This window comes from Sesamum indicum, unplaced genomic scaffold (genome assembly GCF_000512975.1).
Source record: "Sesamum indicum cultivar Zhongzhi No. 13 unplaced genomic scaffold, S_indicum_v1.0 scaffold00124, whole genome shotgun sequence".
Lineage (NCBI taxonomy): Eukaryota > Viridiplantae > Streptophyta > Magnoliopsida > Lamiales > Pedaliaceae > Sesamum > Sesamum indicum.
In genome coordinates, this window is record NW_011628051.1 from 260,225 (window position 1) to 273,818 (window position 13,594).

General features: G+C 30.7%; 1 protein-coding gene across 1 annotated transcript in view; it reads right to left on the minus strand.

The window, feature by feature from the left end:
* Positions 1–7,555: 7,555 nt before the first annotated feature.
* The window catches only part of LOC105179115 (short-chain dehydrogenase TIC 32, chloroplastic-like), a 7,036-nt gene continuing 997 nt past the window's right edge, over positions 7,556–13,594 (minus strand). Inside the window, exons 2-8 of the mRNA XM_011102712.2 lie at positions 12,309–12,540; positions 11,748–11,827; positions 11,473–11,629; positions 9,647–9,728; positions 9,425–9,512; positions 9,257–9,303; positions 7,556–8,137 (exon numbers count right to left, since the gene is read on the minus strand). Coding sequence (XP_011101014.1) covers positions 7,913–8,137; positions 9,257–9,303; positions 9,425–9,512; positions 9,647–9,728; positions 11,473–11,629; positions 11,748–11,827; positions 12,309–12,540 — 911 coding nt within the window. The 3' untranslated portion in view covers positions 7,556–7,912. The remainder of the gene's footprint in view (positions 8,138–9,256; positions 9,304–9,424; positions 9,513–9,646; positions 9,729–11,472; positions 11,630–11,747; positions 11,828–12,308; positions 12,541–13,594) is intronic.

The window sequence follows — 13,594 nt, forward strand, 5'->3', positions numbered from 1 at the left end:
CTTAGATTGCACTCAAAATCCACAACCATCAGCAAACACAAATTACAGAAAGTTGATTATAATTTGTTACATGTTCACATCAACAAGACAACTAATTTAATAGAAAAGGTTCATAGTGCAGGAACACAATTTTGAGTTATTTCATTAAAATCAAAATTCTCCAATCTATTTTAACAGCATTTGTTGGTGAAGTCCACGTAGGTGCTCAAATAAAGGATATCATCAAATCAAAATCAAGTTAAAGAGGCAGATAAATAGGAAGGATTCTGAAAGAAACCAAAAGCACCTTGTTGAAAGAAACCAAAGCTGAAGCTGCTCATATCACCAGAGCACACATCTTTACTAGTATTTACTACCATGATACTCCTTTTATATTTATCTTTAGTTACTTTAGGTTAAGGTGGGGAAATAGAAGCAATTTTGTAGTACTATGAATGTAGAAAGAATAATCCACTGATTTCAAGTTTTCTGTAGTCTTTAAATTTTTCACAATGATACATCATGGAATTGCTATGCGACCTTATATCCATATGTAAATTGCTATTGCTATGAGAGACATATACATACATATAACAAAGGGGGGACCACCATGTGAAAGCAATAATAAAGCTTCAATTTTTTAACCAAACAACACCATAAAAAGCCTCATTTTTTAACCAAGCAACATTATAAAAATCCATCACATGTCGGAGCACCAGTCAGAATAAATAAACAATGATACAGAATCCATCCACTATCTACTATTTAAGGTGAAAAACCAAAAGCTTCAGTTCAAATGTGCTATATACCGTAATCGGGAGGGGGTTTTCGTTTTCTGAGGGGTCGCGTAGAGCCATGTCAATTACCCACGCTCACCAAAACCTTGCCTTCAACAATGGCCGACACTTTGCTCACCAAAATCTTGCCTTCAAAGCGGGGAACAATAGTATTTCAAAAGAAAAAAAACTGAGCAAAAAGAATTTTTTTCAAAGCAGGGAACAGTGAACGAAGAAGAAGCGCAGGTGACCGAACGAAGAAGAAGCGCAGGTGAACGAACAAAGAAGAAGCGCCGGTGAACGAAGAAGAAGAAGCGCAGGTGAAAAGGGGAAAAAATTAGGGCTTTTGACTGCTGTAAATTTGGGTCTTTTCCTTCTAATTCAGCGTAAGATGAAGTAAAATTTCTCACTTGCAAATCACGTGAGAAACGACCGAACGGCAATCGGCAGCAGCTGTCAAGTTTAACGGAAATCCCCAACTGGGATTGAAATTGGAAAAAAAATCCACTTACGGGACCAAATGTGCGAATTGCACTTAGTATGGGACTAAAATTGGAATCGGGTCCACTTATGGGACCAAAAATGTAATTTACCCGTTACATGTCCTATCCTAACACTATAAATAGGAGAGGTCCTAAGGGTCTAGGCACACACACAACTCACTCTTGCATCTAATTCTCACACTCTTATTCTTCTTATTACATTAACCAACATTTTCAAAACAGTCTAAGATCGTGATGTTTTAATCTTAAATAGTTAGATTTAACGATACATTTTATTTCTCTCTATTACAACTTAATTTTTTTTTGAAATATTTATTCGTTATTGTCCTCATCATTGTGACAAACTTGTTCATATTGATATTGCATGTGGTATAGTTAATATTTACATATATTGAAGTTAATAGTCTATATATTGCTTCACAAATCAAGTTTATTATTTAAATTTTATTCATGCTTGTACAAAAATTTATCATTAATTAATTCTTATATTCAAATTTTGGAAACCAAAACGCATTATATGCATTAGAATTATCTTATAATAACAAGTCATTTTCTTGAATCCTTCCATACATTTTTGTTAAAAGTAGTTTATAAAAGATCGAAAGGGTATACAGATTTTCATTTAATAATTGCATTGTTAAATTAGAATTTATATATGTTGCAATACTAATATAATATATATTGCTCTTATTGTTGATTATTGATATTGTTATTTTTTGACTCCTACAGTGACATCTCCTTTTTTTGCCTTATTATTTCCCAACTTATTTTGGAATAATGGCTTCTCTTGAATATGCTAAACAGTGTTAAGCCTGAAAATTTTAATGGAGTTAATTTTAAAAGATGGCAAAACCAAATGAGATATTGGTTAACTGTTCTTGGATTTATTTATGCTATTAATGATAATGTTGAACCAAATTCTTGGCATACTCGTGAAGAGGTAGATTATCATTGTCATAATCGTTTTTTAAGTGCTTTATCAGAAAGGCTCTATGATATGTTTTGTACTTATGCTAATGCTAAAGAACTTTGGAAAGCCTTAGAAACTGAATATGGGATTGATGATTCTGGAATACAAAGATTTAATGCCTCTACTTTTATGAAATATACTATGGTTGATGGAAAATCTATTAATAAACAAATACATGAATTTCAAGATTTGTTAAGACCATTGGAAGAAAGTGGTTCAAAATTTAGTGAAGATTATAAAGTTTCATGTTTGATTGATAAGCTTCCACCGTCTTGGTCTAATTTTGCTAAAAGTTTAAGACATCAACAAGGTGTATTGATTTTAACACAATTTTTTAAATCATTGAGAATAGAGGAGCAACATAGGATCAATGTTAAATAAGAAGAGATGAAGACCAAAGTTAATATAGTGGAGAATAAAAGAAATTATAATAAAAAGAACTTCAAGTAAAACAATATTAAGTTTAAGAACAATAAAAAAAGGTTGGAGGAACAATTATCGCCACAATAATGCTCAACCTAAAATTCAAAGTCATAGGAATGATAAAGGCAAAGAAGAGGAAGAAAGGAGTGCTTTGTATGTAGAAGGACTAATCATATGGCTAACTATTGTTACTTTCGAAAAACTGAAAAGAATGCTTCTAAGATCAACTTTAAGCCTAACAAACAGCATGAACAAGTGAATATGTTGGTTGAAGAGGGACCGTCTTTCAGGTTACAATCTATACCTTCATTAGTAAACTTTACATATCAAAGCAATGATTGGTGGCTAGACTCTGGAGCTAATATACATGTTTGTTTTGATAAATCAATGTTTAAATCCTATCAGAACTCAAGTGGAGGAAGCGTGACACTAGGAAACAATACTGCCATACAAATTCATGGGATTGGGAGTGTTGATCTAAAGATGACATCTGGAAAGATATTAACTCTTGAAAGAGTGCGGCATATTCTCGACAATAGAAAGAATTTAATTAGTGGGTCTTGTTTAGTGCAAAATGGTTACAAACTAGTCATGGAGTCTAATAAAGTTGTAATCACTAGAAATAATATTTTTATTGGGAAATGATTTGTTAGTGATGGATTATTTAAATTGAAATTGCAAATGAAATCAAAGAAGGTTCCAATTTAATTCTCAATATTGAATCTAGTATTTTATGGCATGAAAGATTGGGACATGTAAGTAATAGAAAGGTTAAAAAACTTATGGAACTTAGTTTGATTCCTAAATTTCAAGTAAATATTGATTATAAATGTGAAATATGTGCCCAAGCAAAACAAACTAAAAGGCCTTATAAATCAGTTGAAAGAAATTCAAATATTTTGGATCTTGTACATAGTGATGTTTGTGATTCAAATAGGTCTCCAACTAGAGGTGGTAATAAATATTTTGTAACTTTTGTAGATGATTTTTCCAAGTATTGTTATATTTATCTTATTAAAACTAAGAATAAAGTTTTTGATAAGTTTAAGGTTTAAAAAAATAACGTCGAAAATCAATTAGAGAAAAAGATTAAAATATTGAGGTCTGATAGAGGAGGAGAATATTCTTCAGGAGAGTTGTCAAAATTTTGTGAAGATAATGGTATAATACATGAGTTCACACCTCTTATTCACCACAATCAAATGGTGTAGCTGAAAGAAAAAACAGGACCTTGATGGATATATTTAATGCAATGCTAACAAACTCAGGAGCACCAGAAAATTTATGGGGAGAAGCTATTTTAGCTTCTTGTTGTACATTAAATCGTATAATTGTTAAAGATAATACTAAAACACCTTATAAGTTATGAAAAAATAGGACTCCTAGACTAAATTTTCTCAAAGTGTGGGAGTGTCTAGCGAAAGTAATTATAACTGAATTCAAAACAAAGAAAATAGGTCCTAAAACTGTAGATACTATCTTTATTGGATACGCCCAAAATAGTACTGCAAATAGGTTTTTAGAGTTTAATTTTGAGGTTAGTGGAATATCTAACAATACAATTATTGAAGCTAGAGATGCTGCATACTTTGAAGATATTTTTCCTCTTAAGACTAAAATTCAAAATGAGTCTTACATTTCAAAAATTGAATCTTCTATAGCTGAATCATCTTGTAGTGCGGTGTTAGAAAATAAGCAAGGAGAATCTATAGAACTAAGGAGAAGTAAAAGAGCTAGGGTTGAAAAGAATTTTGGTGATGATTTTATCACATTTTTAGTTGAAGGGGATCCACAAACTTATGATGAAGTAATATCTTCTATTAATGCACCTTTTGGAAAGAAGCGATTAATGATGAATATAGTTCAATTATTCAAAATAATACTTGGGTTTTATCTGATTTACCCCTTGACAGTAAATCAATAGGATGTAGATGGATCTTTAAGAAAAAGTTAAAAGCTGATGGATCAGTAGATAAATATAAGGCAAGATTAGTAGCGAAAGGATTTACTCAACAAGAAGGGATAGATTATTTTGATACTTATTCTCCGGTTGCTAGAATTTCAACTATTAGAACTTTGTTGGCTTTAGCATCTATATATAAGCTGATGATTCATCAAATGGACGTTAAGACTGCATTTTTAAATGGGGATTTAGATGAAGAAATTTATATGGAACAACCTGAAAGTTTTAAGGTTAAAGGACAAGAACATAAGGTGTGAAGGTTAGTGAGATCTTTATATGGATTGAAACAAGCTCCTAAACAATGGCATGAGAAATTTAATAAGGTGATTATAGACTATGGATTCAAATCAAATGAGCATGATAGGTGAGTATATTGTAAAGAAGAAAATGGTGAGCATGTGATCCTATGCCTATATGTAGATGACACATTAATTTTTGGGTCTAGTTTAAAAATTATAGGAAATGTTAAAAGCTATCTATCAAATAGTTTTGAAATGAAAGATATGGGAGAAGTGAATATAATTTTGGGTATGAAAGTTAGTGTAACTCAAGAAGGAATTTTATTAGACCAATCTGTAGCAATTGAAAAATTTATAAGGAAATTCAATTATTATGATCATAAAGTCTGTTTCTACCCCATTTGATTCAAATACACATTTAAATAAAAATTTGGGTGAACCTATTTCTCAATTAAAATATTCTCAAATTAAGGATCATTGTTATATTTTTCTAATAGGACAAGACCAGATATTTCCTATGCAGTTGGTAGACTTAGTAGGTACACTCATAATCCAAGTAAAGATCATTGGAATGCTTTGGAAAGAATTATTAAATATCTCAGAGGAACAATAAACTATTCTTTATATTACAAAGGTTTTTCCAATGTACTTGAAGGATATAGTGATGCTAATTGAATTACTGATAGCTCTGAGGTTAAGTCTACTAGCGGATTTATTTTTATGATGGGTGGAGCAGCAATAACTTGGGGTTCAAATAAACAAACAGTTATATCCAAAAGTACTATGGAAGCTGAATTAATAGCTCTAGATACGGCTTGTACAACTGCTGAATGGTCAAAAGACCTATTACTTGATATCCCATTAGTTAATAAAACTTTGCCAGCTATTTCTATATATTGTGATTGTAAAACAACTATAGATCTTGTGAAGCAGACACATTCTAATAAGAAAATGACTAGACTTCTACAAGCTAGGTGTAAGAGTGTGAAGTCATTATTAAAAAGAAATGTCACTTAATTTTGTGAAATCAGAGAAAAACTTGGCAGATAATTTGACCAAAGGTTTACCCAGAAAGGGTGTATATGAATCATCGAAGTGGATGGGCATAAGCCTACCAGGGAGTCACCTCCAGGAGTAACCCAACCTTTGTGATTGGAGACCGCATGAAGAAGGTTTAATGGGTAGGAACAACCTGTAATGCGTGACTCGTTTAGTACTACTTTATGAGTAGAGCGTCTCCTTCCCATCCCTATGGTGATAGTGCTTTAGAGTGTGATGTTAGGTTGGGATTTAACCCTTAATGAGACCAAGGCGGAAATTCCGCAGGGTATAGTTCACACGTACTGTTGGAGGTTTCACTTAAATGAGAGTTGCTATGATGCCGTAGCTATGGGTTTGGGCTAACTCTAAAAAGTCTCATGAGAATCAAGATTGAGCGCATGGCCGTGAACAGCGCTAACTCGCTTTGAACAAGGACCGATGTCAGTGCTGTGTGTATAACGTATTGAAATTTCACCAAGGGACCTAATTCAAGGCGTAGTCCATTATGGCTCCCTCAAATGGAAATCGTCAATACAAAGTGTAGGCTCAAGCCCAAAAGGCTCCTGCACCAATTGCATAGTATTCAGTTGCCCTATTATATTTGTTTATATTTCATTTGAAGTTTTCAAACTTGTGGGGGATTGTTCCAATTTGATTTGAATTTGAAGTTTTAAAACTTCAAAATATTATTTCAATTTTAATTTTCAAATTAAAGTGTGTAACACCCTATTTAATTTTGTAACACCACACTAATGACTATTATTTCTATTTTAATTTTTGCGTGTTACATGTTCTATCCTAACACTATAAATAGGAGAGGTCCTAAGGGTCTAGGCACACACACAACTCACTCTTGCATCTAAATTCTCACACTCTTATTCTTCTTATTACATTGTTTTGGGCAACTTGATAAGGTCTAATTCTCTAATCTTCTTGTGAACATGCTCACAATAGAAGACACCGGTTGAGGCCTTCTTGGGTTTTATCTTGGGATGGTGGTGAGCCGATAGTACCTGCACGGAGGGAGGCCATCACGATCTTAGGACAGCGTCAAGTGACGTGACTCATACAGGCCAACCGTTTTTATATTTATCTACATATATCACATGCATTATTTATCTTGATTTGCCAAAGCCTTTTTAACAATAAACCAACATTTTCAAAACAGTGTTGGTGTACAAGAAACTTTCCACCATTTCCTTTGAAATTGAATTTAAAATCTATGAAGTCACCATATAATCGGCCCTTATCCATTGCTCCGGTTCTTTCCAATTTTCTTTAGGTCTGACTCCTTCTCCATTGATGAAGCTTAGCTTCACTTTGGCCCCTAAGGTGATTTTCGCCAATCGACTCCATGAGAGATAGTTGGAGCCGTCTAATGGAGTGGATACCAAGTTTAGACCTAGATTATCACTTGGACGCAACTTCAGGATTTCTAGGTCTTCTGCCATATCGCTGTAGAATTTTCTTGCAATTAATAAAGAAAATCAAGAAGAGAAAATGAAATTCCAAAGGAAGAATCAGAGACCATAAAAAATAGCTCTGACACCATGTTATGAAAGTAAAAGAAGGAAGAACTGTAATGTAAAACTCCATTGATGAGATATTTTCTCTGTCAACTATTGCATTCAAGACGAAGAAGAAGTCTCGTTTTGCACCGAAAGTAGTACAGCCGTTTGTTGTAATGTTCAGATCTTGTTAATCGCTAATTAACCAACTGAACTACTATTAACAACTTAACTAACTAGAAAACACTAAGGAAAGAAAAGCGCATACGCGAGTAAGCAACGACTAGCTAAACTCGCATTTACAACTTAAAATAAAGAAAACGTAAAATACAGAGAACGACTTAATAAGTCGAGTTCTTCTTCCTTCGCAGAAAACAGAGCAAGCTCAAGCTCAGGCTCAGCAAACATGGTGGATAACTGGAAGCTGACTTCACTTTATTTACAAGCTATATGTCCATAAGCCCTTCGGTCTTGATTATGACATAAATTTTCCTACTTTTCTGAAACTAACTAGCTATGATCATGAGTGGTCCTACTTAGGATATCTGAGTAATAGTTAAAGAGTGTGTTAGGGTCTGCGGAGAGCATGAATTCAGAAGCAGCCCATAGCCTTGCAGCTTCCGACAAACTGGAGCCCATTTTCGACGTCGAAGCTTCATTACAATCTAAATAGTACCTTCCACTTATGTTCGCCAGCCTTGTGTCTGTTGCCACATAGCAGGTTGTTGCAGCCCCCTGAAAAAATCATATACTATATATATCACACTCTTTTACTATTACTCAAATTTAATTAAATGATATATGCTATTTCCGCTTGTGTCGTGTGTGTAGCCAGACACGGATGGTAAATTCTTTTCTAAAACATTAATTTATAAGAAAATATTGCACTTTTGGCCCTATACGATATAGAAAATTGTACTTTTGGTCCACTTTAGTTCCATAGCATAAAAAATTGTACTACTTTTTATTTCATAGGATAAAAGTTGTAGCACATTTGGTCCTATAAGATAAAAAATTATAATATTTGCTTCCCAAATGCTATAATCTTTTAGCCTATGGGATCAACTGTACTAAGCCTATAATTTACGGGACCAAAAGTACAATTTTTATTTACTCTGTTTATAGGAATTCAAAATAAGATGGTTAGGATCTTACATAAACTTTTCAAGAAAAAAGTAAGCTCAACCCATCTTTTTTTATAAAATCTTTACGCTCGATAATTAGCATCCAACAAACAAAAGCAGTCAACAAAAATTTATTAGTATTTCATTTTTACCCTTCATATAATTGACATTCCCCCTTCAAAACAAAAGCATCTATTTATATTATTTTAAATTCTATTAATATGTTGGCTTTTTTAATAATTATTGCAATATGAAAAGCTTATTATACCGAATACTCTAATACCTTATAAGTTCTGACATCATATTTATTCAAATATTTTAAAAACTTATTTTTAATTAAAATAAGATTCAACGTCTTTAAAACTCTTAAAACATCCCACTTATAAGATTCTTTCAATAAATTTAACCAAACACCAACTTAGATTAAATCAAGAACAACACGCTAAAATCGTGGTAAATAATTATTACTAATTATGATTAAATAAAACAGATGCAAAAAATTAGTCCATCATGAAAAAATTATCTTTTACAACTAAAAGTCATATTAAAATTATTTGTTATGGCTTTTAGCTATAACAAATATTTTAATCACCCTCACAAAAACCACGGCCAACAACTGTTGCATAGTTATAATAAATGACTATATATTATAATTATTTATTAATATAAATATTTCTTATAATCACATGTGATCAGAAGCTAAAATTCAAAAACAAAAAATCAATCTTACCTGAGGAATAGTCTTCAAGAGTTTCGAAGCCAAAAAGAATACCATATCTGTAAACAAAAGAAGCGTACAGATTCTCTTTTAAATTAATTAATTCTCATAAAATAAATTTCCATGATTAGAAAACATTTAATTAATTTTCAATAAAAAAAAGATTATAATTATTATCACCAGTAATAAGGCCCTCACGATCTCTAGTAAGTCTGGTTCTCACAATACCAGGATGAACACAATTTACTGTTACATTTGCCCCCATTTCCTGAAAGAATAATAGAATTAATCAATTTTATAAAATATATTATTACCTTGGAGAATTTACAAAGCAAGAAAAATCACTTTTTTTCTTTTAATTAATTTATAATAATATTAAAATAAAATATAATAAAGGCTTGCCTCAAGTCTCCGGGCAAGTTCCTTGGTGTGCAAAACGTTGGCCAGCTTTGAGAGGGCATATGCACGTGTCCCATCGTATTCACTGTCAAACCAAACAAAACACCAACAAAAGTTATTTCTCAGTTAAACGAAAAAAAACACCAACAAAAGTTATTTCTCAGTTAAGTAAAACATATCTTATGACAGCGAACTCCTCTCATATTTGTAGTATAATAATACTTTCTCATTATTTAAAAAATTATAAATATATTTTTAATATTTAATAAAATTATATAATTTTTTGATAGAGGTATAAAATTAAACTTTGTTCTTATAGTATTTTTCTAAAAAAATTTAAAAACTTATAAAAAAATCAAACGGGGATGAATGAAATTTTTTTAAATATTATAAAAAAAGTTACTAAATCTATTAAAGAGTAAATAAAATTATAATTTTAATCCATATGGGTATTTTGGTCAGTTTATCACAAAAAAATAATGAAAAATCTATCGAATTGGACACTTACCGTAAAATCAGAAGGTATTGATATTTTTCAAACAACGAGTAATATTCATAATTATATCATATCTTAAAAAAGGTCGTTGTAATTTACAGTATGATATAGTTAAAGAAACAAAACAAGTATGACCACCACTCTTTTCAATTTCACGAGTCTTACTAAATTTATTATATTATTTGAATAAGTGTTGAAACATGTAAAATTAAATAGATATTTTTAATATTATTTTAAAGACCAATGCTGATACACCTCTCATAGCAATTGTAGATGGACAGTAACACATTCTGTCCGGTAATTTAATTTTTTTTTAATTTTTGATCTAATTAGTTACGAGATTTTTATTTTTAGTTCTGTAGCTTTTAAGAAGTAGTACTTTTGATCTCATAGCATATTTGCGTTAGATATTTTAATGGCAAATGCCACGTGCTTAACACATAGTCATTAGGGCTTTTACGCTTTTGGTCACGTTCGTTATGTGATTTTTAATTTTGGTCCCACAACTTTTAGAAATGATCATTTTTGGTGCTATAACTTTCCAAAAACTATTCAATCCTATGCTCTTAATGGCCATGTGGTATTTTCTGTTAAATATCGAACAAAAAGATGTCATGAAACCAAAAGTGTTATATTATAAAAATTATGGGACCAAAAAAGTAATAAGTCTGTAAAGGACTATATGTTCCTCTTTTTGTGGCTTTTAGCTCTAAGGTCCACTATCCCTAGCTAGCAAGCCATGCTTTTAAGGTCAAAGCCAGACGATGAGCCTCACAAAACTAGAGTGGAGACTGATCACATCGCAAGCTCATAATAAATAATAGATGTCAAAAATTAAATATGTCAAATCAGTGGATTATTTTCAATATTATAATAAATATAGTTAGGAAATTATAATATACAGTTCAATACTATTAATTATGGTCAAATAAAATCTATATAAAAAATTAAATTATTAACCACATACAACTCAACTTATTAAGAAAACAATTAATTAAAGACTATGGTAATTCAAAATTCAAGAAAAAATTGAAATTATTAATCACGATCAATCAATTGTGATCGCACTCTTTATTATGGCAAAATTATTTGTTATGGTTTCTTAACAATAGCCTAGATTATGATTTCATTACAAAAGATTCGTACTATATTGAAAAAGGAACATTTTTATGGTTAGATTATAAGATTATAGATATTTGTTGCAAACTATGAACTTGAATTGATTACACAAATTTTATTAAACAACAACCCTAATTTTCAAAGTAAACTTTTTTAAGAAAATATTTAATTAGTCATAAATATTATAATTTAAATATTAATTAAGTGGGCTGACCTCTTATCCATTGATATTAAGGCAAGATAAGGGATGACATCGCCGGAAAACCAACCATGAAGATGTGAAGCCACGTTCACTATTCTTCCTTGCACGCCGCTTGCCTCCGCCGTCTCAATCATTTTCGCTAACAATAGCTTTGTTAGCAAAAAGTGACCTAATTTGCTCATTTGTCGATATCAAACACATTTAATTAGTATGTGTAGTTAGAAAATACACAAGTAGACTTTTTGAGGCGTTTATTAATAGTGTAGATGATAAGGTATATAATTTACCTAAGTAATTAGTAGCAAATGTCATCTCAATTCCATCCTCAGAAACGGCATGATCGTGTGAAAATCTCCCTGCATTGTTTCTATCCAAAACAAATACGTAAATGTAAGGGTTAAAAAATGCAACATAATTTCCAGCGAAAATAATGATACCAAAAAGACTCTCTAAAAATAATCAAAGGACAAAATAATAATAGCAAAAAGATGTTTGGGTTTTATGCCTATTAATGTTTTTTTTTACAAGGTAAAATATAATTAACCCTAAATGTTAGTAATAAAGAAAGGGGAAAATGCAAGTAAATGAGCAAATTACTCCTATGAAAAAAGAAATAACAATTTATGTCCCTATATTTTTTATAATGCAGCAATTTATCCCTTTGTGTTTTTTTATAATGGAGCAATCTATTTTAAAAAGTATTCGGAGGTAAATTGCTATTTTGTTTATAGGAGTAATTTGCTTATTTACAATATCAAATGAATGAAAATAGCATTAAACCTAATAAAACAAATGCCGGTTGAAAGAGAGAAATTAATTTTAAAAAAAAAAAATAGAGCGTTTATTACATGAGGAGGTTGAGAGGCAAATTGAGAGAGTGAAAGTTGGCAACAAATGTTCGAACAGAGTGGAGAGAGCTAAGATCAAGACTCATGACGATGATTTCTGCCTCCGGAAACTCCGAAGTTATACGAGCCTTAGTGTCCTCAGCGGCCTTTAGATTTCTGGCCGGCAGCACCAGCCGCGCCCCGCGCTTGGCCAGCACCCTCGCCGTCTCCGCCCCTATCCCAGACGTCGCACCTGTCATAGAACGATATCATATTTGTTTGTTTTCATTTTTTTACTGTTCGAAAAACAGTAAAAATTATTCAGAGTATTAGTCTATATTTTTATAAAGGGTTTAGTGTAATTTATCCCAGTGTGATATTACAAATGAGCAAATTACTTTTGTATAAAAAATATAGCATTTTGTCCTCTTTTGTATTTACAGAGTTAAATTGTTTCATTTTAAAAAATATAAAAAAGTAAATTGCTGCATTTTACAAAATACAGGGGATAAACTGCTAACAAACATTTATATAGAGATAATTTACTCATTTATAATATCATAGAGATTGCTTGCATTTTTTTCTTTTTATAAAAGACTCAGGTCAAAGTGTTTTAAGTTATTTGTATTTAATTTATGTTAAAACAAAATAAAAAATCAAATATGCTAAAAACATTAAAAAAATACATATCTCTGTCTTTCTTTGTCTATTTACTAACAATAAAAACAAAAAAACACTTAAAAAATAGAATTAAACAATGACAGGATTTTTTTTTTTAATTGCGATGTAAAGGTTTATGGTCAACTGGTCAAAAGAGCGTTTTTATTAAAATCTAATAATTAATGGTTAGCACTATTTTTTACTTTAAAATTCATATTATTTTACTATGTTAATTTTATTGCTCTATTTGTTTATATCTTAAAATAAATAATAATCCTCTCAATTTAAGTCGAATTTGACAGCAATGATTGTCAACAATTATATTTCTATTATGATTAATATATAGTTAAACATGCAAAATATTGAACTTTAATTATTAGTATTAAACCTGTAAAATAGAAATAATTAAAAATGGAGATATAGGGGTTAAATTCATTTTGACCTCCTGTCATATATCAAAATATCAAAAATTCCCCTATGAAATTTTTAAGATAAAAAATCATCCTTGTGTTATGAATAAATAATCACACCGCCCCCTGGTCAATTTGAACATATTTTAATTTATTTTAATTTACAATTATTTAAATATATTTATAATATATGTAATTATTATTTTTTATAAAAAAATTCAAAATAAAAATTATAAT